The sequence below is a fragment of the Gekko japonicus genome, unplaced genomic scaffold (assembly GCF_001447785.1).
Source record: "Gekko japonicus isolate JY-2015 unplaced genomic scaffold, Gekko_japonicus_V1.1 scaffold1161, whole genome shotgun sequence".
NCBI lineage: Eukaryota > Metazoa > Chordata > Lepidosauria > Squamata > Gekkonidae > Gekko > Gekko japonicus.
The window spans coordinates 21209-47996 of record NW_015171538.1 but is presented as its reverse complement, the minus strand read 5'-3'; the positions used below and the strand labels follow the sequence as shown (position 1 = coordinate 47996).

General features: G+C 44.0%; 1 protein-coding gene across 1 annotated transcript; it reads left to right on the top strand.

Moving 5' to 3' along the window:
• The first annotated feature begins 2175 nt into the window (after positions 1–2175).
• On the top strand, positions 2176–17308 carry LOC107117489 (protein FAM188B2). Its single transcript, XM_015419616.1, has 9 exons — positions 2176–2208; positions 2767–2934; positions 4209–4328; positions 6899–6993; positions 7209–7374; positions 8587–8652; positions 12571–12744; positions 13415–13595; positions 17169–17308. Exons 1-9 carry the CDS (start codon positions 2176–2178, stop codon positions 17306–17308), a joined length of 1143 nt encoding a protein of 380 aa, XP_015275102.1.
• The last annotated feature ends 9480 nt before the right edge of the window (positions 17309–26788 follow it).

The following is a 26788-nucleotide window of genomic DNA, read 5'->3' as shown; positions in this document are numbered from 1 at the left end:
ACCTGGAGACTTTGGGGGGTGGATCTGGGAGAGGGCGGGTTTGGGGGAGGGGAGGGGCCTCAGCATGGTACAATGCCATGGAGTCCACCCTTCAAAGCAGCCATTTTCTCCAGGGGAGCTGATCTCTGTCAGCTGGAGATCAGTTGTAAAAGTGGGATATCTCCAGGCCCCACCTGGAGGCTGGCAGCCTTAGCCAGTCCTCTGCCTTGTAGGGCAGATCTCAGACTACCAATCCCCTAGGTTCTCCCCCACCCAGCAGAAATGACAGAGATGGTGGGCCCAAAAAGAGGCAGCTTAGCAATGACAAAGCACCATGCTGTTAGCCTGTATTCTAGCTACTGAGCCAGATCACTGCCTAAGTTCATACAGTGCTTTGGAGACTGCGACTCAGTCAGACTCAATCCAACTTAACAGGTGGGGCCTCTTGGTTTCTGGGACATTTAAGTTCTGGGCTAAACACAGAGCTTTGTGGGTTCAACCAGTTCATATGGCTAGCATGCTTCTGTGAGACTGGACACACTGCAATCCTGATCTCAAGGCCCTTTAGAAGATTGTCCCTGGTCTCTAACTACTGGTTGAACCCTAATGTTGCCAACCTCCAGGCGGGGCATGGAGCTCTGCTAGAATTACAATTGCTCTCCAGATGACAGAGATCAACTCCCCTGAAGAAAAATGGCAGCTTCAGTGGACTCTGTGGCATTATGCCCAACTGACATCCCTCCCCTCTCCAGGCTCCACCCCCCCCCCAAATCTCCAGGAATTTCCCAACCCAGAATTGGCAACCCTATGTTTTTGAGGAATCCGTTGACTACTTCATGCTGCTGCTATCAGAGCCAGAACCCCCACAATGGCCAACCAGATTTATTATTTATTAATGCCCTGAACTGGATGGCCAAGCTAGCCCCATCTCATCAGATCCTGAAAGCTATGCAGGGTTGCCCTGGTTAGTACTTGGATGGGAGACTGCCAAGAAAGTCCAGGGTTGCTATGCAGAGACAGTAAATGGCAAACTACCTCTGTTTGTCTCCTGCCTTGAAACCCCTATGGAGTCACCATAAGTTGGCTGTGACTTGATGGCACAATCCAGTACCCGAGAAAGTCCACATAGAGAAAATGAACTCCAACTCCCTCCTTCAGCATTGTTAACCCCCAGCAACTCTCACACAGAGATAGACATTCCAATCACGGAAGTTTTGTTGAACCGTGTTAGCCTGTTGAGGCCAAAATAAACTGAAGTTGTTTGGTACCTGTTAAATACTGGGACCTAATCCATAACAGTACCTTTCTTTTGTTTTTTGTTTTTAGTTCTAGTAAGTATTTGTGGATTAGAGCCCATTTAATCAGATTAAGCATTTGAAATGTAGTGAACAAACCAGCATCTGTATAAACAGACAAATTCATGTATATGAACCAATACTATGTGTGTTTCAGAAAGTGTGATCAAATAATGCCATCACTGTATGGTGAAAATTGCTCTTAAATTATTGAAACATCCATGCACGTCAATTAAAGCACAAAAAATACAGCTGTTTCCCCCCCCCCTTGAATTTTATACAACATAACAAAGTAGCAACAATCCAAAAGAGTTGGGTATTCTTGCCAATTGATATCAGTGGCCTATATTTGTCCTGAACTATAAAATTTATTTTTGAAATAAACTAGTACATACTTTAAAATTAAAAGTAATATATTTGTTGACTTAAATGTAAATTGGGGCGGGGGTTGTTTATCACTATTGTAAAATAAAATTCATCCCGATTTTAAAAAAATGCGTGGTTTACTAACATTTCAAACCTTCTAACATCCCAGCTTTTCTTATTCTTATTCTAGTGACGTTTATCTTTTCACATTTCGTTCCTAAAACATTTTCCCAAGTTTCTAGTGATAGATAATTAAGCTAATATTAATTATCTTGATCACGTCATGGGAAAAAAATGAAAAATGATCTTTTAAAAATGTACAAGTATTAATCTATATGGAGGAGGAGGACAGAACTTTAGTGTTGGTATCTGTTCCCTGGTAATCCTGGGCAGCACGTCCCATCTGGTTTCTTTTTCACCTGTCACAAGGTGACTCTCTCTGTTACGTTTCTCATTCTATTGGCAAACTATGGATTTCAGACCAAAAGTGCAGCAACCCAAAAGATGTGTAGGCTCTAAGTTATGTTATATAGAAATGCTGCAGGAGGAAGTAAAGAAGAATCAACTAGTAAGTAAGACAAATGCATTTGCCTTCTCATCACAGAAAAACAGGCTGCCCTTGATTGCTGAAACAGGTGACGTTTACAGCTTGTTTGTGGGGTGGTGTCATTTATAACAATGTGATGTTTGTAGGAACAAGCTTTGAAATGACCTCTCAGTCCGTAGATACCAAGCCCCATTTACTTAGAAGAAAGTTTCAGTGGAATCTGCCTTGAAGTAAGTATGCTCAAGACAACAGCTGTAGTTCGATAAAGGATTATTTTGTTAACTGTGCTTTCTGTGAGGATCTGGCAGGTTTTGCCTTTTAAAATCTTACACTTTTTAAAAGGGGAGTTAGATGTGCAGTTTTGTAATAACTTTTTGTCTTCTTGTAGATAAAGGAGAAAACATGTTACCCAAGAATATTTTGCTATGGTTCCTTTGTTTAGGATAATATTAGTAGTAAAACGAAGTCAGAAAAGGAATAATGCAATGGTAACACAGTTAGGAATAAGTGTATTGGGACTGCTGCATTCGAAGCAATACCTGTTATAGCTCAGTTTCTGCTTCTCTTTTGTTGCTACAGAAATGCCAAGACCCCAAACCTGATGATGATAAAGAGGACGCTGCTGGAGCAACTACCAGTCCCCTAAAACAGGACCCGTTTCCATCCAATAGCCTTTATTCAATTCCCAAAGCTCTCCTGGTCCCATCAAACCTAGGAGGGCAGCCTATCTCCCTGGAAATGGCAGTGGTGAGCAGACCTTGTCAATTAAGTATGAGCTGAAATTTAATCTCAACACCATTAAAGACACACAGAAATCTTATCCAGGAGCACAGTTGGAATAAGCACTGCATGTTGTTGTTGCTAGAAATAATTAAAAAGGAAGGGAATTGTTTATTTTGAGTGCTTTTCAAGGACACTGCTGATCTGCAATGCAGAAAACTGATGTTAGACAAAAGGCAATATTTAGTGAGATGTGCTGTTTTAATTTCCTTATGCCTCTTTTAGAGGGTTTTGTCTTTTTAAATTTAATGTATCTCACCAGGCCAATAAGGTCAGTAGATAATCTGGGAGATGTGGACTTCCCTGCTTCAGAGTATATGTACAACTGCTATTTTCTCCAGGGTATGTCCCTGAAGACACTATGAATAGTTGTTACTGTTTACACCCAATTAGAACTCACTCTGCTTCTGGGTTTTATTTTAACAAAACTCACTGTGTCATTAAAGGCACTGCAAAGGGGTATCCATGTTAGTTTGCTGTAGGAAAATAAAACAGAAGTACAGCAGCACCCAAAAGACTAACAACGCTTATTTCAGTATGAGCTTTTGTGAGTCATAGCTCACTCATTCAAATACGTGAAGGGAAATCACAGTGGGAATTCATTTTATGAGGAAGATTACAAGGATGGGAGGAGAGGAGGTGAGGCAGAGAGGCATGGTGTGAATTCTGCCATGAATCTTTCCAGGGTAAATTCTCAATGTAAGAAGAAAATGGAGGAGTTGGGATAGAAAGGTGAGGTGTGAATCCCATCACAAATCAACAGAATTAGCAGTTACATGTAACAAATGATGAGAGGGGTCAGAGCTTTGAACAGATGGAAAGAATTATGAAATAGGATAAACAGGGTTCATAATGACTCAGAGTAGTCTACAGTTTAAATGAAAATTCATTGATATTGTGCAATCTTATAGTCTGATCAAACAGTCAATTAATTTTTGAAAAAACCACTTCTGCAGAGCTATTAGACTATTTCTCCTTAACTATAGTTAAGAGTATTTAAGAGTATGGGGGAGGGAGTTCTACAGCAAGAAATGTACAGAGAGTTGGTAGTTTGATGCCATACCTCCATGTTTGTCAAATATTTTTGCAGTGGGAAGTATAGAAACATGGTCTTTGTAAAAGTGACAGAAAAGATATTCTCTGCAATCCAGATTCTGTTTTAAATGTCAGATTCTTTCCCATGAAACCAAGAATATTGTCTCTCTTTTAAGGAATATAAATTTTATTCTTCCCATTTTAAGGAACTACGAAATATGTTATTTGGAAGCATATTCCAAATCTTCAGCTATGAATGGACAAAGGCGTATTTTAGATTTCATGAGCCAGGTGCTGACCTGGCCTATGCACTGAAAATAGATAAGGTGAGCTGTCATACACTGATAAATACTGTCTCGAGTTCAGATTAATCCCAGTGGAACCATGAACCAGCAGGATGGACCAGGCAAAATCTCAAGATATGAACCTCAGTTTCCCCATGTAAAATGAGTCTAAGGTGTTTACCACATGGGGCAGATATGTAGATTCCTTGGGGCAATGTGACTTCCCAGTTTTCAGTTTTTAAAAAGTCTCTATGCTGAAGCTCAAATACTTTAGCCATCAAATGAGAAGGGAGCACTCACTGGAGAAGACCCTGATGATGGGAAAGATCGAAAGTAACAGAAGAAGGGGATGGCAAAGAATGAGATGGTTGGACAGTGTTACCAAGGCAACAAACATGAAATTGAGCAAACTCCATGGGACGGCAGAAGACAGGAGGGCCTGGTGTGTTGTCCATGGGGTCGCAAACAGTTGGACTTGACTGTGCGACTGAACAACAACAAAAATCCCCTATCCTTGCAGACATATAAGAGGAAAGGCATATCTCTGCAACAGAAGAAGCTAGACTTTTTTTTAAAAAAATGAAAGCTGGGAATTCAGAGAATCTGTTTACATGTATTGTTATAACTTTGTATCGCTATAACAATATTCAGTTGCCAGTACACCTGAAAAACCACCTACTCCCTTACCTGACCATTTTGGTAATCTTCCAAGCCCCTACTTTGGGAGCCCCCACCTTCTGAGATTAGGCGGGTGGCAACCCAGGAGACAGGGTTGCCAGGTCTCCCCTCGCCACTGGTGGGGAATGGGGAAGTAGGGTTGCCAGATCCAGGTTGGGAAACTCATGGAGATTTGAGGATGGAGCCTGGGGAGGACAGGGTCACCAGTGGGGTACAATGCCATAAAGTCCACTCTCCAAAGCATCCATTTTCTCCAGGGGGACTGATCTCTGTAGTCTGGAGATGAGATGTCATTCTAGGGGATCCCCAGCTCCCACCTGGAGGTTGGCATCCCTACTAAGAAAGAAACTTCTGTAGCGCTATTAGACTCCAGTTGACTGTGGCAGCTAAACTCTGATGGCTGCCACAGCCAGCTGGAGAGACCAGTTGTGGCACCAAAACTCTGGAACTCGTTCCCCAGGGACTCATTTGCCTGTTGACACCATCTGCCAGTCAATGTTCCCTCTAAGCTCTGGAATCTTGTGAGCAAAAATTCTACTTTCTGAGCTACTGGCATTGAAATTGTGAGTGAGTGATTTGGCAGCTACATAAATTAGTTTGCCCTGGAGCCATCCTTCCTGAGCTAAGACAAAAATGTGTGAGCCGGAGGCTAAAAAACTGTGAGCTAGCTCACACTAACTCAGCTTAGAGGGAACACTGCTGCCAGTGGGGGGAGGCTTTTTTGTTCTGTCTGACATTCCCTCAGTGATCCCTCCTTCCTGCCCTATGTTTTAATTGTTGTTTTTATGTTTTTGTATGTGTATTTTAACTTTGGTTTCATTTTACTGATGTGGGGAATTTGTTGTTCTAATGATTTTTAAAATACATTTTAATTATGTATGTTTTTAACCCGTTAGCCATTTGGTGGTCCTGAGAAGGGCAGGAAAGCAGGGTATACATTTTATAAATAAATAAATGAAAATGAATAGTTTTAAAAAACACACACACAAGCCCTCCCCCAGTACTAGGGGAAGGAAATGGCCACTGTGAGAGAAATGACTGCCATATGGGCAGGACCAGGAAATCCTACCTTCTCCTCCGAAGTCAGCCAGCCACCCAGGCTTTGCTATAATTTCCCCCAAAGCAAAGCAGGGTTGGGAAAGCTCAGGGGGGAAAGCTGGAGAAACCCTGGGAGGTAAATGAATATATCACAGTGCTGTGGGGAAAGCAGGGGGGAAACCCCTGCTTCCTACAGCCCTGAACGTGGAGGAAACAACCTGTGTGGAAATGGCCTCAGTCACCTGCATAACAGAATTGTAAGGATGGAAATAGATTGTTAAGCAATTTTCTTATTAAAGGAATAAAGTGTTGTGGCTGGACTTTCAGCACATCTAAATTTGCCTAAGTAAACACAGAAATGAAACAGTTGGTTTCCACAGCTGTTCAAAACATGAATTGGCACCTGTGCATGCAGAAGCCTCCAGTTGACTGTGGCAGCTAAATTCTGATGGTTGCCACAGCCAGCTGGAGAGACCTGTTCAAGCCTTCACAGCCATGCTGCCGCCATGGATGTGTCAGTCTCCAGAGTTATCACATATATTCCTGACCGCTTTCATCTTACAGGCTCAGAGTCTAATAGCGGAATTTAAAGAAGTTTCACATTTGTTTACCAAAGTCCTTGTCATTTCCAAGTTATCATTTAAAAAAAAAATCAAACAGCCCAACTTGTGAATTAACATTAAGAATTCTACTGTCAGAAGAACAAAACCTTGGATTATCAGTCATTTGAAGTGCTGATTCTACAAACAGAAAAATACAACATTGGAACATCAGTAATTTGAAGTGGGGCGTGTGTGTGTGTGTGTGTGTGTGTGTGTGTGTGTGTGTGTGTGTTTGTGTGTGTGTAAATGTAGGGCTTGATTCGCAAAGAATAATTTGCTGATGCTTTCTTTCAGGGTGGAGCAATAGCTATTCAGATGGCTGTTCAGGTGAACATCATTAAATACTTACTGTTTGTACAGAATAAAGAGGAAAACATCCATCTTCAGAGGTATGGAAATGCATGGAGAGTATTTACTTGTGCACTATGAATTGTGCCCTAGAATAAGGGTGCTGTACATAGCACCCAAGTCCACATGCAACATAGTCTAGATAGTGAATGAAAAAACATCATGTTTTCAGAGACTGAAAGCTGATGAATTGCATTATTGTGCTGTTTTACTAGTGTGGATTCCATCACAGACAATTTTGTATCCTGCTTTACAGTTTATGTGAATTAAGCCAAAAAGAACAAGAGAAGGCTCTTGTGGCAGCTCTGACAGGTATTCTATGGACAGCAGGAGAAGGTCAGAAAGCTACCATCTGCCTTGTCAGCAATGATACTTATTGGACTCCAAGTATAGACTACAGAATGGATAACATTACTGAAAGAGTAAGAATGGGTTGTGTTTTTTGTTGGGTGTTGGGGGGGGTTTTTGGCAAAGGGGAAAAAGTCTGGCTTGACTTTAAAAGGCACAAAGTCAAAAATCTCACTAAAGCTTTGTACTTTATGTATTGCTACAAATGATATAGGCACAACTGAATCCCTGACTGAGGTCTGTTTATGTATAAAAGCATTGTTATTAATTAACAGAAAGGCATTCATTTTCCAGAGCCTATTAAAGGATAGTTCAAGCCATGTTAGTTTACTGTAGCTATCTGGTGGTATCTTAAAGACTAACATCATTTATTCCAGTGTGAGCTTTTGTGAGTCAGAGCTCCCTTTTTCAGATACAATGGGAAGAAAGGAAACTATTTCCCTCATTTTTACAGAAAATCACAGAAGGATAAGGAGAGAAAAGCTGGGCACATAGTCTCCATCTGTGATTTTCTGTAAAAATGAGGAAAACTGTACTTAAGGACTTCTGTTTTTTCTTATTAAAAAGAAATGTCAAAAATGTTAAGGTATCACTTCATTTTATAAGTCACTTCGAAAGGTATTTTTGTTGAAAAGTTACTAATAAATGCACAATATTAATGTGAATCCTGATGCTACAATACCTTTTGTATTAGATGTCATAAAAGATTTAAAGAACTCCAAAATGAAGTTAAGTAATTAACTTCAGTAAAGCTTATTTAGATATCTAAAATATCTAGCCTGCAATATGATTCTAATGAGAATTCTACTCTTCAGGGTATAACTCTGCTGAGGATTGCACTGTTAGTAAATTAAGGCTTGAACACATTGTTTTCCTTGCTGCCCATGGAATGTGACATTTGAATTGGCTGTGGTATATTTATTTACATATGAAATCTCCACAGGCTCACAATCTAGCTCCCCTCTCTATCTGGAGATGGGATCCTGAGATAGAATCCCCCCCATACACATAAATGCAACACCGCCTGGCTCAAATGTTCCGTTTGATGTACTGAAAGCAGATAAGGAAGAGTCTGAGCAGCCTTCATTGAAAAGGGAAGCTGGTTCATGGGTCAGGCAGATCTTCACAAAGCTCATATTCACAAAACTCTGGTTAAAGCAAAATGCATGAGAGACTGAAGTGTGTTTGCATGTGATCAGGCTACAGGAGTGAATTAGCACATCAAATGGTGGATGTTACGGATATTTTGTTCTTCTGTTAATAAAATTCTTAATATTAATTTGCAGGTTCGACTGTTTGACTTTTTTGAGAAAGAAGCAGCTGAGAAATTTCTCTGTGATCACATCCACTGTGTAAGTAAAGGATATGCAGTTTCTATACAAGTGTTCTTTCCTGCCATCTTTTCTGATGCTTTGAACTGGAGCTGAAGGAAATGAATTCAGATTATTTTTCAACCTTGCCTTTGCTGATGAATGCGATTAGGGGGGCAGAGGAGCTTTTTTAGGAGACAAGTAGTAGGTAGGGGAAAGCTGAAGTATTTATGTTTATTTTTGTTTAGTACATTTTCTTCCTGCCCTTTCCCTAAGAAGTTCAGGATGGCATATACCATTCCCCCTTCCTCCATTTTATCCTCACTGTCTACTAGTATTGCCAACCTCTAGGTGGAGCTTGGAGATTTCCTGGATTTACCACTGATCTCCAGTCCGCAGACAACCAATTCCTCTGGAGAAAATGGCTGCTTTGAAGGTGGATTCTAGGACACTTTCACATATACTGCACTTCCAATCACTATTAATGCACTTTAGTGATCACTTTCAGGTGAATTTTCCCTTTTCATGTAGCAAAATCCAGTTGCAAAGTTCACTGAAAGCAGACTGAAAATGCATTATTTACCATGAGTGAATTACATTAAATGTCGTTTAGATTCCTCCCAAGGGTCCACCCACAAATCTCCTATAATTTCCCAACTTAGAGTTGACAACCCTACTGACTACTAAAGAACTGTAAGGGTTATTTCATTTTGAGTGTAGAATCATACTGTGTACATTCATACACAATACATCAAATTAATGTACATTAATATGTCAAATTCTGTTAACAGTAACTATGGGCATAACTTTGAAATTTGTTTCTATGTGCATTAAAGGCTATGGGAGCCCAGCCAGGTCTTGGATCCACTGGAGATTTCCATAAACTAAAGGGATTTCCATCTGCGGAGCTGGACTTCCCCACGTCTTCCTCCCACGGCAACCCAAATACCCTCCCCTTCCTATGCTGCTCCTGGGGGAAACAGAACCATCCCTCCCCAAATTCTACCTGCCCTAAGCATGGCCCCCAAATATTCAGGAATGTCCTGAACCAAGCTGGCAACCCTAGGGAGATGGTGCCAATTGCCCCACCTTCATCTTTTGCATGCAAAACACGTACATCTAGCCTTATCCAACATACAGATTAGTACCAGGCAAGCAAGGACTAGTGGAGAATGAGGGGAAAGTTAAATGACAAATATATGCAGTGACTCATTGGAGAAGACCCTGATGCTGGGAAAGATTGAAGGTCAAAGAAGATGGGGACGGCAAAGGATGAGATGGTTAGACAGTGTCATAGATGCAACGAACATGAAGTTGAGCAAACTTCAGAGGACAGTGGAAGACCAGAAGGCCTGACGTGATCTGGTCCATGGGGTTGCAAAGAGTCGGACTCGACTGCGACTGAACAACAACAACAACAACAACAAATGCAGTGACAGTTACCGTAGCAGACTTATTCATCATTTTAATAAAATTAACCTATCTTTAGATGTATTCTAGCTTCTGGTTATACTTAGGGTTATCTCATTTTCAGTAAAACTAATAGAAATAGGTGCACTACTAGCATATGTCAGTAAAACCCTGAGTTACATTCAGAATTCTTGTCTTTTCATTAGCTCAGCTGCGAAGGAAGTCATGGGGTGATCTTATTTCTATATAGTTTACTTTTCTCAAGGACATTTGAAAGGTAAAATGGGTTTTATTCTTTATTACATTTACATTAAGCACTACTTTCTAAAGCAACATAAAATTATGAAAATCTTACAGAAGAAACATTCAAACAAAGAAAACAGGGTGTTTTTTTAATTTTAGTAAATTTCTAGGCTACCACTTCAGAGAACCTAATCAAGGTGGCTTACAAAATAAAACAGCATAAAAACAGCATAAAAGTCATTAAAAGTTAGCAAACTATTTTAAACCCTCCATTAAAAAAGTAGTAAGCCTGTATATAAGAGGAAAGGCGGCATGGTGTAGCCCGATCTCAGACAGCTTCAAGAGGCGATTAGATAAACATATGCAGCAGAGGTCCATCAGTGGCTATTAGCCACAAGGTATGGATGGAACAATATGTCTGGGGCAGTGATGCTCTGTATTCTTGGTGCTTGGGGGGGGCAACAGTGGGAGGGCTTCTAGTGTCCAGGCCCCATTGATTGACCTCCTGATGGTACCTGGGTTTTGGCCACTGTGTGACACAGAGTGTTGGACTGGATGGGCCATTGGCCTGATCCAACACGGCTTATCTTATGTTCTTATGTTCACATCTTGGAAGCTAATCAGGGTTGATACTTGAAAGGGACACCACCAAGGAGGGCAATGGCAAACCACCTCTGCTTCTCACTTGCCTTGAAAGTCCCTTGCTTAGGTCACCTTAAGTCAGCTGAGCCTTGACAGCACTTTCCACACAAATCTATATATGTACCAACTATAAAGAAAGAACCATGGGAGGATTTGAACACACCAGATAAAGTGAGTGTGGACTCACAAAAGCTTGTACCCTGGAAACATTATTTTAAGGTGCTACTGGATTCAAATTTCTTTCTAATAAATGAAGCATGAGCTGTCCTGGGCTATTCTGCCTTACAAAAGCTCTCTTAAAATCATTTGTTTTGTAAGATGCAGCCTGGAAAAGAGTTCTAGTAATCTGGAAAGCTCACACACTATTACACATCACTGGGTTGGTCCTAATAAAAAACATGACATGGATTGTGGTCTTGAGCCCGCAATGTCCAACGCAGCTCACTGCAGGCTGCAGCCGATACTTCACTGCATCAGATGAAGTAGATTCAAGGCCATGGAGGCTTGTACTACAATAGAAGTGTTAGTCTTTAAGATGCTACAGGCCTCTTGGTTTAAGGAGTCAGATTAACAAAAGTCAGTAACTGTTCAGTTTGTTAAGGAGGGAACTTGTAGGGACAGAGACTCTGCTTTCTCACAGCGATACGATACTTTTTTAATGTTTACGATATTTCCAGATGCTTTCATTCAAGATGTTTCAGCCAATGACATTGAGCATGTTTCCTTCTAAATCCTCAATTTCTGTGCAGTATATCTCTAAATGTCCAAGCATGACACCTGGGTATTCAGAAAATAACACCGCTTTAACAATAAATTCTTCTTGCATTTCATTAATACTTAAAGCTGTAATGGTCTCAATTGACTGCTCACATTGACCCTTAACAAGAAATGGTTATTGGCAAAATGTACACAATTGCTCTTTAATGCTATTTATTACTTACAAAAGCATTTGATTTTCAGTTGAATGAATTTGTCCTTTCAGTAGAAGTAGAATGAGGGTGGGTGCACACGCATGTAATATTCCTCTGACACAATGAGTGAGGAACCCCTTGCTGGCAGGGAAGTTCTCTGCATGTGTGCGCGTGCGCATGCATGCACATGCATGTGCAGTGGTGCTCTGTAAGAGATCACTGAATCTGGGCAATATTTTTGCATTGTGTGAGAACTCAGGACATTCATTTAGCCTGCATATAGAAATTATTTCTGTTTTCTGCCACTGATGTTCATACTATATTACTATTTTCTTTGCATAGGCTTCAAAAAGACCTCGACTTCACAACAACTCATCTGTTACAGTGCAGACTCGGGATGTTCATCTGTAAACAAGCACGTTTATGCATGGCCTTTGGGTTTCCTTAACTGCTCTTCTTACATCTGTATTTTCATTTATTCAACGGTTCCCTCCCCATTCCTAGCAGAGCATCATATTAATGCAAAGTTGCTTGTAGAACCCACTTCATTAAATAATAATAATAATAATAATACAGCAGAACTTTACGGCAGGCTATAAGAGACAGAAGTAAAAGATAAAATGCAAAAAAAAAATGCATGTTAACAATCTCTTCAGTATAATGAAACTGAACTGGTGGTTAGTGGAGCCAGCACCAGAGGTCCATTTTGCTCTGCCGCCTGAAAATGTAATTTATGTTATTTTCCTGCCTCTAGGCAATTCTGAATATCATTTTAAATGGCAAAGCAAGCCCGCATGTGTTTAATGGGGTCCAGAAACTTGACACTGAAGGCAGTGTGCAAAAGCTGCTGCATGGAGTTTCGTCCCGCAGTGAGGTGGGTTATTTACACTGGAGCAAGGATGAAGTGGAGAATCACCAGCTTTTACAGGTGAGTTAATCGTGCAGGTCCTTGCGTTGCTCTACAAAGTGCCTTCGGATCCAGGCACATGAAGAGCTTTTAGTTTCATTTGCTGAGTGTAGAAAGATGCTACTCTGTTAAGGCACATCAACTGAAACCTAATCTGATAGAGAAAAGCATTTTTCTCAGTGCTGCTCTTCTCTTGTCACGGAATTAAAATGCATTTAGGCAACACGTGCCCATGATTTGTCTTGGGACTGGGGAGGGTTGACCTTTTCCCCTGCACCACTGTGCCAAACTAGGTTTGCCAACTTCTAGGTAGGATCTAGAGTCCAGCTGAAGGTGACGAGGAGCCACCTGTGGCACTGAAAAAGATGCAGGCTCAATAGGCCCTTCTGGCATTTTAAAATAACTTTAAGATGACAACAGAAAACTCGTGGCAGCCTCGAGTTCTCCCTTGCCTTTAGTTTGGCTCCCAGTTTCAGTCCAAAGCACAAGAACCAACTAATGATGAAGCCACAGAATGATGACATGTTTATGGGGTGCCATAAGTGACAATTCCAGTAGTTTGCAGTGATCAGCCTCAGGCCCTTATTTTTATGGAAGGGTCCCTTTTTCAAAACAAGACTTTTTAAAGTCAGAATTTTAAAACATCATCTCACATTGTGAGTCTCTATAAACTACATCCCATCTACTCTAGGTTGGAAGCATGCTGAAGACTCCAAAACTGCCTATTTGGTTGTGCAACATCAATGGGACGTACAGCATCCTTTTCAGCACTAACAGGTTGCTCTTGTCTGACTGGAAAATGGAACACCTTTTCGATTTGTATTGTTACAATGGGCAACCCTCGCAGAAGACAACAGTGCATCTCACAGTAGGTAGGCGCGTTTACCAGAGGGGGGCTTTTAAATCAAGGCTCTTGTCATGTTTTCGGTTTTGTGCATGTCAAGAACTTTGTCACAAAGTGACACTTAGACCAGGTTTTGTGAATTTCTCCATCTCCATAAATTGAATGAAAAAACTATACTGACTCAAATGCACCATTTGATTTTGAAACTGACTATATTCTCCTTTCTAAGTGTCTTAACAACAGTCAGAAGTGACACATTCCGGAATAAAAGGTGTTTTAAATAGCACTTATGAGAATATTCAAATCCTAGTCACAGTGAACAGTATGAAAAAGCTCTGGTTAAGAGTGGTTTGAAAGATGATTCTAGCAATTTGGAGACGGGGGCATTTCTAAAGAGAAGGATAGTCCCTGGAGGGAATTCTAAAAGCATTATTGATGGAGGAGGGGGGATCCCCAGTCTTTTTAAGGCTATATCATACATTAAGAAACCAGTTCTTTCTTGTACTAAGCACTCAAGTGGCAATGGATGTTATGAGTACTCTTTGACATGCAGAATAAGGGACAGGTGGAAGAGTTGCATGGATAGTTTGAAAAGTATCATGAGCAGGGGTCATTTCGTAGAAAAAGAGCTAGGGGAACTCATTAGCATAACTCATTAGCATATGCCACACCCCCTGACATCACTGGAAGTGTGTCATAAGGCCACACCTCCTGGCATCACCGGAAATGTGTCATAAGGCCACACACCCCGCCCCCAACGGTCCCGGCCGCCGGTGCCGGCCTTACAGCTCCACTGCCGAGCCCCATGAGGGGCCCGGCGGTGGACCTGCAAGGCCGGCGGGAGTGCAAGGAAGCCCCGCGAAGGCCCTCTCTGGCCCCAGGCAGGCAGGGGTGGGGAGAGGCAGGGAGGAAGCAACTTACCCTCCCTCTTCTCCTGCCTCCACCTGCCTGAATGAGGGCCGGAAGCGGGGCGGCCGGAAGCAGGGGGCGGGGCTTCGTCATGTGCCCCACCCCCGTACCTCACCCGAGGGAACTGCAATCCCCCGCGATCCCCCCGAAATGACCTCTGATCATGAGCGTTTGGTAGTACCACACTAATACTTCACCTGAAATTGCCATCACTTTAGTCCCTTTTTGTGGAAATTCCAGACAACACTATTGGCAACCTATTTTTATGCTGCCCCCCCCCCAATTATGGCAATTCAAAGCAGAATTGCTGTTGCCATTCAAAGCACTCTCGTCACTTCTCAGGGCTAGTGTAACCCAGGCATTGGGAATAAGGGCAAGTTCAAGGCTTAGGGCCTCCTTTCTTAAAGCCCCCCTCCCACTCACAAACCTTGGCTTAAGCAAAGCAACTATTTATTACAACAAGGGTAATACCGTTCTGCACACAGTGTCTTGTACTCCCCACCCCCAAACTCCTTTCCCTTCCCAAACCCAAAGGTCCAGTAGTCAGTGTTCCAGAAGTACTGTTCTCTTGTTGGAGTTGGTCCAGTCACAGTCCCTCAAAAGCAGGCCTCCAGTGGAAAGGCAACACAGGTGGCGGTCAGGTGGCAGGCTTAACGTGATCTGTGAACGCTGCTAATTAGTCCATTTCTCCCTGAGACAGAGTTTGTTCGATCACACATTCCATTCTGAACCCACCACAACACGCGATCACCCCACGTTGGATCAATCAGATGCCCTCGCCCCCTTTTTTTAACACCATGACGACTGTATGCACATATGCGCATATCTACACCCCCCACCCTCAGCTGTTTGCGCATGCACACAACAACAATTGTGTGTAACCGCTCTGTGGAGACAAGTCACTGATCCCTCCATGCCCTCCGTGGACTGCTGTAATGTGATTGGTTCATCTCCTGGCATGTCAGTCCATATCGGCAAAACGGTTGGGATATGTATGAGGAAGAAACAAGTTCCGGGGATGAGCTGTAGGGCAATACTGGCTGGCACAATTAAACAGACTATTTTACCCTAGAATTCACCTTGGCACTTGTAACGGAGGGGGCTTTTCAAAATGATTTTGCAAACAAGTAGGTAAACAAGGGGAAATTGTGTTATACCAAGTGGTTGGGTGACGAGCGCCAACTGGGAGCTTCTCAGCCATCAGTCATATATGTGCATATGCCCACCTTGCTAAACCTAAAAAAAATGGTCAAAGCCAGAGACGATCATCCCCAACCGCACCACATGATTGCGCGACAGAGTGATCAGACATCCAGAGAGGTGCGCCGAATCCGTAGAAAACTGAACCGGACTTAACCAGGTGCCTATTTAATCCAACTCAAACACAGATCCCCACGGGATGCTGACTCCTCAATAATGGGGAGCAGATGTTGACGTCTGAACATGCATTTTTAATCCATCAAGTATTGGTACCGAAGCCGGATCAAAATGCATGTCTGACAGCACCCACAGTCCCTCAGCAGCAGGCCTCCAGTGGGAAGGAAAGTTCTCAGGGCCTCTCTCCTCACCATCTAAGAGAAGAAGTCAGCTTCAGTTCAAAGTCAGATAGCCTGGGGAGCTAACTTCCTCCAGAAGAAGTGATGTCCATCAAGGGAGGGCCCACACCAGACAAAAGCCTCTTCAGCTAAGGCCTTTCAGCAATCCAGTCCTTGGAGAGACAAACGACTAGGCCTGTCTTTGCTCCACCCCCTCCCCAGGTTGATTTTTTCCAGTCACTCACTACACGCACCCCTCCCCATATGCACATTAAGTATTTCATTGCTCTACCCAACAGCATATATCCCCAAGGCTCTACACTGGTATACCTTTTAAATGCTCTACTTTTCCTTTTCTGCTTCATTATTTCTAGCCTACTGGTTTTCTCATATTCACAAATCAATTGTGAATGTTTAGCTCTTCATAAGTGAAGCTTTACTATGTATGGAGGTATGTAACATCACCTGATAAATTATATTCCATTAAGCCGCAGTTTCAAAGGCAGGACATTTTTTCCAGGCTGTTGGCACCCTATGTAGGGTAGCCAGCCCCCGGGGGGCTGGAGATCTCCTGCTTTTACAACTGATCTCCAGCTGACAGAGTTCAGCTCCCCTGGAGAAAAGGGCGACTTTGAAGGGTAGACTCTATGGCATTGTACCCTACTGAGGCCCCTCCCCTCCCCAAACCCCACCCAGGGCCGGCTCACTCACTAGGCGAACTAGGCGATCGCCTAAAGCAGGATGGCCCTTAGGGGCACCAAACTGCACCCGGCCCCATACTCTGGGAGTTTCTTGATTATTTTTGTTTTTCATTCTTCCTAAAATGCATTTATTTTTGAAAATTGGTGGGTGCATGGGGGGGGGGCATAAGGGATCCTCGCCTAGGGTGCAAAATAAGCTGGAGCCGGCCCTGACCCCACCCTCTCCCGGATCCACCTCCAAAGTCTCCAGGTATTTTCCAACCCAGACCTTGCAACCCTTAACCCTATCCCCCAGTAAGCATTCTGCATCAGTGGGGGTTTGAACCCAGGTTATCCCCTGTCCTCCATCGCAGTGTCTGTCAGAAAGCTGAAGTATAGGAGAAACGTGAGGAGAGGCAAGAAAAATATGTTTGGATTCTCTATCTGGCTTGACATGGTGTTTTGCCTTTCTTTCAGACACTCATTCTCACCACTGGGAAGAAAAGCACTGTGAAGAAGGAAGTAATGCAGAAAAGAGAGTTCCTTCTGTGGAAATGGTGATCCGAACTAAATGGGAGGGGGCTGCCATCAACTGGAATGGGACCATCCCCTTCTGATGAGGATGGAAAGCCTGGTGGGTGTGTGAGGTGTCTGTCCTGTACGACCTCTCATCCTCAGGCAATCTTGAAACGTGAGAGGAAAAAGGATTTCTCTGCCAGTGGACCACATGTGGACATCTGCGCTGATCTTCCAGCTCTGTCTTCTCCTCTTCCTTATGAATGACAGGACACAAATTGGCATGATCAGACATGGAGCTGCAGGCTAAATGCCCTGCAAATGAAAAATGGCCTCCGTATTTTTTTTATAGTGTCCCGAATGATTGATTCCCAGGAGTCCTGAAGGAAGGTCATGGGAAGTGTCCTGTTCACAGTATAAATATAACAGATGAGGAGTGACTGAGGACCTAGTCAAGGTATTCAGAATACAGTAATGATCTTGCCATTCCATATATCCATGTTTTCTACCCATCTAATTGCTGTCAATGAAAATCGCTGTTATTTCCAGACCAAAGTCAGGTTTGTTTATTTATTTATACTTATCCTTCCTCCACAAGGGGGACCCAAAGCAGCTTACAATTGTTCTCTCTTCCTCCATTTTATCCCCACAACAACCCTGTGAAGTAGATTAGGCTGAATGTGTGCATGATTGACCCAAGGTCACCAAATAAGCTTCCAAGGCAGAGCAGGAATTCAGAGCTGGGTCTTCTAGATCCTGTGGAAGCCTGGGGGGGGGGGGAAATGTTATATTAACAAAAGTATATATTTCAACAATAATTAGGAGTGCAGTCTCAACAAATCATAAGTATAAATATATATTCACATAGTAAAGGCAAAACTCATATATTATACAATCCAATCACAGTGCAATGGAAATCACAGGCAATCTCTCCTTATATATAATTCTGTTCTGGTCATCGACTCTCCTGAACATTCCACATGGCGCCCACAGCCTTTGGCTCCGTGATCTGTCATTCAGAAGCTGTCCCTGTCCACTGGCTGCGTTGCCTGAGTCTCGCCTCCAATATTCTAAACAGTTTGCTGTTCCTCTCCCCCCAATAGCCAGTTGGAACACAGAGGTCATTTGCATATGTGGCCTGATTGGCCTTTGCCTTTAACATTCTAAACAGTTTGCTGTTGCTGTGGGAGTCACTGAATGTGTCCTGAGGTAAAATAAATACCCCAATCTCCCTGTGGGGCCTGGAGATCTCCCAGAAATCACCGTGTTCCCCAGCCACAGCACATCATTTCCCCTACAGACAATTTCCCAGCTATTACAACTGATGTCCAGATTACCAAGATCAGTCCTCCTGGAGACAATGGCTGCTTTGGCCAGTGGACTCTATGGCATTATACGCTGCTGAAGTCCCTCCACACCCCAAACCCTGCCCTCCCCAGGCTATACCCCTCAAACCTACAGGTATTTCCCAACCCAGAGTTGGCAGCCCTGTAACTGGCTATGGAACTGTTTTCCAGACTCTTGGAACCCAGAAGACACAGCATAGGAGGAGGTGTTTTTCTACCTTAGCTGTCACTGTATAGCCCCAAATTAACATAAGCCAACCTCCAGGCGACACTTGGAGATCTCCAGCTATTACAACTGATGTCCAGATGACCAAGATCAGTTCTCCTGGAGACAATGGCTGCTTTGGTCAGTAGACTCTATGGCATTATACCCTGCTGAGGTCTCTCCCCACCCCTGCCCTCCCCAGGCTCTATCCCTCAAATCTACAGGTATTTCCCAACCCAGAGTTGGTAACCCTGTAACTGGCTATGGAACCACTTTCCAGACCCTTGGAACCCAGGAAACATGGCATAGGAGGAGATGCTTTTCTACCTTAGCTGCCACTGCATAGCCCCAAATCAACATAAGTCATAGGTGGAGGGAACCATACCTGTTACCATGAGGCTGTCCTCCCATACTACCCACTTGGGGCAGCAAAATGACTTGAGACAGCCCTGCCTTATAGCTAAGCAGAAGGAAATAAACAGGGCTTCCCTCCCTCTATTTCCCCTTTCCCTCTGCCACCCCACCAGCCACAGCCGGGACACTCACCTCGCGCCTCCTTCTAGATCTCTTGTATTTCTTCCCACAACAGGCCTTACTCCTAGTCTCATATAAACTTAATAGCCCACGACTCTTATCTTCAAAGAAAGGAAGGAATAAAGAGGTATGCCAACAATAAAGCTTTAGAGATCGTAGACTGTTGTCATTCCAGATCCTAGTCTGAGAGTCTAACCACTATACCACACGGGTTTACAACACAGAGGTTGCAGTCTGAGACTCCATTTGAAGCACATTTATTTGGAACTAACTTTTCATTGCGATCACTGGGACCGATTTCCATTTAAAGTGGCTGGAGGCACAGGTATGTTAAACCTAATATAAATGTGGAATAGGGAAAGATTAGTAGAGAAAAGACTGGAACATCTTTACAAGAAAAGGAGTAGGTAAGTTGACAGAGCCCTGGCCTGGATGGCTCAGGCTAGCCTGATCAGATCTCAGAAACCGAGCAGGCTGGCCCTGGTTAGTTCTCGAATGGGAGACCACCGGCAACGGCGAACAACCTCTTTTTGCCTCTTGCCTTGAGGACCCTATGGGGTTCCCGTAAGTTGGCCACAACACAATGAAGGAGAAGAGGAGATTGGATTTATACCCCGCCCTTCACTACCCAAAGGTGTCTCAGAGCGGCTTACAAACTCCTTTCCCTTCCCCTCCCCACAACAGGCACCCTGTGAGGTAGGCGGGGCTGAAAGAGCTCTGACAGAAACTGCTCTTTTTCAAGAACAGCTGTGTCAGAACTATGGCTTGCCCAAGGTCATCCAGCCAGGTGCAAGTGGAGGAGGGGGGAATCAAACCCAGTTCTCCCAGATTAGAGTCTGCGCACTTAGCCACTACACCAAACTGGCACTTTCCACCAGCAGGTAGAGAGAACATGTGATGGAAGAATCAATTGATGTCATTTATTTTTATGCCCTGACATGGATGGCCCAAGCCCGCCTGATTCCGTCAGCTCTTGGAAGCTAAGCAGGGTCGGCCTTGGTTAATACTAGGATGGGAAACCACCAAGGGAATCTAGGGTTGCTACGTGGAGGCAGGTAATTGCAAGCCACCTCTGAATGTTGTTTGCCTTGAAAGCCCTGCAGGGTCACTGTGAGTCAGCTGTGACCTGACAGCGCTTCCCACCACCATTTACTTTTATGGGCATTTATGTTGTTAATAGTCTTGTCTTTAACAAGAGGAGTTACTCCAGAGTATGTGGGTCATGGCCGATTCTGTTGTAGCATAACACACTGCCGCAATGTTTAAAGAATTCTTTGCATACTGGCTGCCAATTTTTGCAAATCCAGAGCTGAAGCTTGAGTGTTTTCCATCCTTATTTGTGAGCAGAAATGAAGTCAGGGCTCACGGTGTCCAGTGTGATCAATAACATTTTTAACCCCTGCTTGAGCCAACTAAGCAAGAGAATTGGGTAAGATCACCTGGCAAATAACATCCCCATAAGCCTCCACTAAAGGTACAGGGCACTTTTCTCCAGGCTGTTGGCAACTCTAGTATGGAAGACCGCAATGCATCAAGAGCTGTGATGTACGAACCACCAATTAAAAGAAGATTTGTTACTAAATGTTTAGTAACCTTTGAAAGAAACTTGTAAAACTATAATTAATAATAATAATATACTAATTGTGTGGCATTGTGGGTAAAATAACCAGGAGATCCTAGGGTTGTCTGGCAGCCAGGACTTCCAGCTCTTTTAGCTTTAGGCACCACTAGGTGGCAAGCTAGACTTGTTTTTAAGGCAAGAGACATTTCAGAGGTGGTTTGCCATTGCCTTCCTCTGTGTCACGAGTCAACCCTGGTATTCCTTGGAGGTGCCCTTCCAAATGCTAGCCAGGACCAACCCTGCTTAGCTTCCGAGATCCGATATCCCGATATCGAGCTTGCCTGGGCTATCCAAGTCAGGGCACTTACCGGAGACACAGAATTCAAGGAATGGGTGCGAAGGGCAGTTTACATTTCTGCAGAAAATTTTTTACACAAAGCATTTAAAGCAGTAAAATGAATTTGTTTTGGCTTTAAATCTTTTGTGTACATTGGTCAGTACTGGTATGAAACATTTCTAGACGTTGTCAATTTGTTTCCCTTCTTTGACATCAATATATTGTAATAAAGTCAATGTGAGTTGTTTTGGGTCCCTTTGGGGAGAAAACCGACCTTAAAATGCTTAAATAAACATATTAGAATGAGCACACCCCAAAAAGTAATATAGGAAGTGAGCATAGTATAGTGGGGAAATAATCAATTTAGAGTTGCCAGCAAACTGGAGGGGAAATGTCCTGTCCCTTTAATAGGGGTTTAATGCGTAGAAATGAGCAGACGGGGTAAATAATATCACCTGGTAAATAACATCCCACTAAGCCTCTATTAAGGAGCTGCGGTGGCTCAAGTGGTTAAGACGCTGAACTGCAGGCTGTGAAAGGTTGGTAGTTCAGCAGTTCGAGACCCGAGTGCCGCATGACGGAGTGAGCTCCCGTCTCAAGTTCCAGCTCCTGCCAACCTAGCAGTTCGAAAGCAAGAAATTGCAAGTAGATAAATAGGTGCCACTTTGGTGGGAAGGTAACAGTGTTCCATGCGCCTTGGTGTTTAGTCATGCCGGCCACATGACCACGGAAACGTCTTTGGACAGCGCTGGCTCTTCGGCTTTGAAACGGAGATAAACACCGCAACCCTAGAGTTGGACTCGACTGGCTTTCAAGCAAGGGAACCTTTACCTTTAAGCCTCTATTAAAAGGACAGTACATTTTTTCCAGGTTGAATTGACACTTGGAAACCCTCTTGAATACAACCAAATGACAAGATGTCAGAAAATAATATGATAATTTGTGTTAATCGGGAGATGCTTAATTGGAAAGCCACAGCTGAAGTTAGTATTGCTAAAATAAGCATAATCTGCCAGTGGGAAAGGACACACTTAAAACACATGTTCATTCCTAAGAATCTGGGAACAGGCAAATATGCAAAAATTATGTATGTTTAAAGGAATCGTGATAACTCTGTTGAAAATTAGTCATTTTATAACTTCGTAGAATGAGCAATACAAGGCTAAGCCTATTGTAGTTTTACTGTATTGATAGATCATGTGTATACACAGGTGCATGTGCAAAGGATGGAAATTGCTGAGTGGTTGGGTTAGAACAGATAAAAGGAGGTACTTCTTCACCCAAAGAGTGATTAACACATGGAATTCACTGCCACAGGAAGTGGTGGCGGCTACAAGCATGGACAGCTTCAAGAGAGAACTGGGTAAACATATGGAGCAGAGGTCCATCAGTGGCTATTAACCACAAGGTATAGATAGGAACTCACAGGCTGGGGCAGGTGGTGCTTGGTGCTGGGGGGGGGGGACAGTGGGAGGGCTTCTAGTGTCCTGGTCCCACTGCTGGACCTCCTGATGGCATCTGGTATTTTTGGCCACTGTGTGACAGAGTGTTGGACTAGATGGGCTATTGGCCTGATCCAACATTCGCTTCTCTTATGTTCTTATGTTCTTAAATTAGGAGGACCAAAATCTAGGCGATTCCTTGCTACAACTCATATCACCCACCAGCTCACACTTCTGGGCCATCCATAAAATCCAGGCTTCCAGATACCACAGAGCAGGTGCACAGCATTAAGCTTCCCACAGAGCGGTATTTCCGGATGACTCAAGCAAGCTACCTGTTATGAGGTCGCAGCTGCAAAAATGTAGTCACAAAGTGTTATAAAATAATCCACAAGGTGGCGCTCAAAACTAGAAATTAACCTTTCAAGTGGCCACTAGCCATCAAAGATTCAGAACTAGACTCTGATGAAGTAGGTGAAAATGACCACATAACCATGTGAGCTTATTTCTGGGAAATGACAAGCCACAGTTGACCGACAAATTGGGACTTGATGGGGACTCAGTGTCTCATTTAAATTATGCCCATCAAAAGCAGCTTCATGAGCTTGGGATCCACACCAGGGATTCACCATCGCTCTTGCAGGTATTGTGTCAGTGTGCTAGCTAAACCTGTGTAGCTGCTTTCCACAGGTTGCAGTACAGCTTGAAACAAGATCCTGAGCTATGCAGAGTTGTATAGGGAAACTGTTTGTCTCACTCACATTTAAATCTGGTTCTAAGAATATATTGTGAGGCTGTGAGAAAATCATTGCTTCCATGCAGAGGTTTCACTCTAGTTAGGCATCCAAACTGGAATGGGTCTTTTTGAGATGATGTTGTCCCCTAATAATTCACTTTCCAAGTACCCCCCCCCCCCGCTTGAATGTGATCTTTCCCAAACCTGGTTTCGGAAAGATTGCTGTCAATGCACCTTGAGGTTTCTCAGTAGCTACTAACCATGGCCCCGGTCACACGGGGGGGAAAGGCATGGCCAAAGCGCGGCTTTTCTGAGCCGCACCAAAAGAGACACGTGGTGGCGGAATAACACAGATCCCCCAAGCCGCTGCTCAGTTGCTCCCCGGCACGATCAGATACCGGGGGGGGGGGGAGCCATGGAACGAAGAGCGAGGCAGCCGGCTGCGCATGTGTGCGCATGCGCAGTTTGGCCAGGAGCCTCGAATGCTGCGGAAGACGGGTGCACCAGCGATCCCACGGCTGCCCTTGCTGCGGAGTTTCAGGTAGGTAGTGGTCTTTTCTAGGTTATTTTTTGCTGCATGTTTTCCTCCGGAAAGGACAGATCGGGGACGGGTGCGCTCCGCTTCCCAGATGTTGGGGTGTGATCCCACCCATTTGATGTGCCCCCAATCCATCCCTCTTGTGGGGCAAAACCTCCCGTGTGACCATGGCCCATGATAATTAAATAGAACCTCCATATTCAGTGGCACTAAATCTCTAAATGTAAATGCTAGGAGGCAACACCAGGGAATGGCCTTGGCTTCTAGGGCCCTCCAGGGAAATTGGTTTGTTGGTCTCCCAGGACAACTGGTTAGCTGCTGAGTAAAACAGGATACTGGACTAGATGGACCACCGGTTTGATCTAGCAGGGTCCTTCTTACATTCTTATGTTCATACCATGTGCAGAAAAGTGCACATTTTTGAAGGTCCCACCCACATTGGCATCATTTTCCTTGCCTTACAGCCACCATCTCCTGTACAGTTGGGAGACTTTTTAAAGAAACAGCAAATGCTAGATTGCTGTATCGTGGTAACATTATAACAGTCTATTACCATGATCTACTCATTCCTCTGAATCCCTGGCTTTCATTTTTTTAAAAAAGTCTAACACTTTTCATTATAGAGATGTAAAGGGAAACGTGTACCTCTTATATGTCCACAGTGAAAAGGGCTAGAGACTTACTTTGGAAATGAAAGCTGGGGATTCAGAGCTAGTAGATCATGGCAATGGATTACTGTCACTTATTGTACTATAGTGATCTAGCCAATTTAAAAATACTTCTGGTGGTGCAGTGGGGAAATGGTGGTGGCCACAGACAGCTGAGACCAGGAAAGTGCAGGGAAATCTGTCATCTAGATGTCCTGTTGCCACTGCAAATGCAAAAAGAGCTACATGGAGAATTGTTGCCACGTCAAAACATCTCATGTGTGTCAGAACAATAGCAATAGCCTGTTAGAATACTGTCCTTGAAATGTATTAAAAGTTGCTTTCAGCAGTTAGGGTGCATCGGTTCTTTTCTGTGGACATTCCTGAAATAAGTAAGAACAAGATGGCCAGGCCCGCGCAGAGAGGGAGAGAGAGAGAGAGGGCATAAAATCAACATTTGCACTGAAAGTGGAAAAGCTCCATTTCTGCTTAACAGTGGATCTGCTACTGCCCCGTTATAAAGAAAGAACAAAAGGACCAATGTTTAAAAAGGGAACAGAAACCTCAAGATGTTCAGCTAATAAGTCACTCTGACAAGAAACCTGATGACGAGCTTCCTCTAAGGCAAAGACAAGCACTCTTCAGGCTCTACAAGGATTTTTGCGACCACTTGTCGTTTTGCTGCGCAGCAGCAGCTTAAGGAGGTCTTTCACATAGAGGGTTTTTCCAAGGTTTGAGTCCACATTTTCTCTTGGTTGACTTTCCCTGGGTTTCCTCATTGTCCCTCTGTACCTTCTCAAAACCAGCTCAAAGGGGATCTGGCATTTTGTGATCCTTCTGTGAGCAATCCTAAGCTGGTCTACTCAGAATCCGATTTAGGTGTATTCAGTAGGGCTTGGTTTCCGGGAAAGTGTTTTGGAATTGCAGTGCTAGTCTCCTTTTTGCCTTTAAAATGTAGTTGTCTAAGGTATGTGGGGCTGGCGAAAACGTACCTTTAAGAGAGGCTTAGGGGGATGTTTTTCATCAGGTGATGTTATTTACCTCCATGCCATGAAAAGCTTCAGCTGCCTATTTTCATGCTTTAAGCCTTTTTTTTGGGGGGGGGGGTCTGGGGGGTCAGCACATTGTTTTTCCAGATCATTGGCAACCCATTCCCTCTCTCACCTACTAAGGCACATATCCTCCCCATTTTAAAAGGCAGACAGTTTACTGCTTATTAACATGTACATAAAATGTTTAATATAGAGAGTTACCCACAGGGGTCATTTCGTAGAAAAAGAGCTAGGGGAACTCATTAGCATAACTCATTAGCATATGCCACACCCCCTGACATCGCCGGAAGTGCGTCATAAGGCCACACACCCCACCCCCAACGGTCCCGGTCGCCGCCACCGGCCTTGCAACTCCACTGCCAAGCCCCATGAGGGGCCCGGCGGTGGACCTGCAAGGCCGGCGGGAGTGCAAGGAAGCCCTGTGAAGGCCCTCCCTGGCCCCAGGCAGGCGGGGGGGGGAGGCAGGGAGGAAGCAACTTACCCTCCCTCTTCTCCTGCCTCCTCCTGGCTGAATGAGGGCCGGAAGCGGGGCGGCCGGAAGCAGGGGGCAGGGCTTCATCATGTGCCCCGCCCCCCGTACCTCACCCGGGGGAACTGCGATCCCCCACGTTCCCCCCCGAAATGACCTCTGGTTACCCATATCCAGATGAATGCTGGAGCTCTTCAACAATTACAGTTTATCTCCAGATGACAAAAATCAATTATCCTGAAGAAAATGGTAACTTTGTGTTGCCATGCAAGCCTATCAATGTGTTTTTAGGGAATATGAACTGTGCAAAGGAACTGTACAATATGGAGACCTGAGAATACCTGTTGAGACTGCACACCTGAGAGAGGGACACCTTCCTTTAGTGTTGCTGCCACAGTGATGGTCCAGAGTCACCAGCCATCTCGCCTGCTGTGAGATGAAGCAGTCCCATAAGCCTGTACACAGCCTCAGACGCCATGCCATGGAAAGTCATGAGGACAGAGAACTCCAGATGCCATTAGGAGCTTCTTCCAGCAAATGTAGGCAACCTCTCTTCCCCCTCTTCCAGCTACCTACAAATCCAATCAAGAGACTCTATTCATAGTTGTTTAGCAACTAATCGCTCAACCATCAGCCAGCCCGCTAGGGCCATCAAGGGACAATAGCCCTAGCCTGATGATTCAATCATCCTTCATCCAGGTGCCAGTCCTCAGT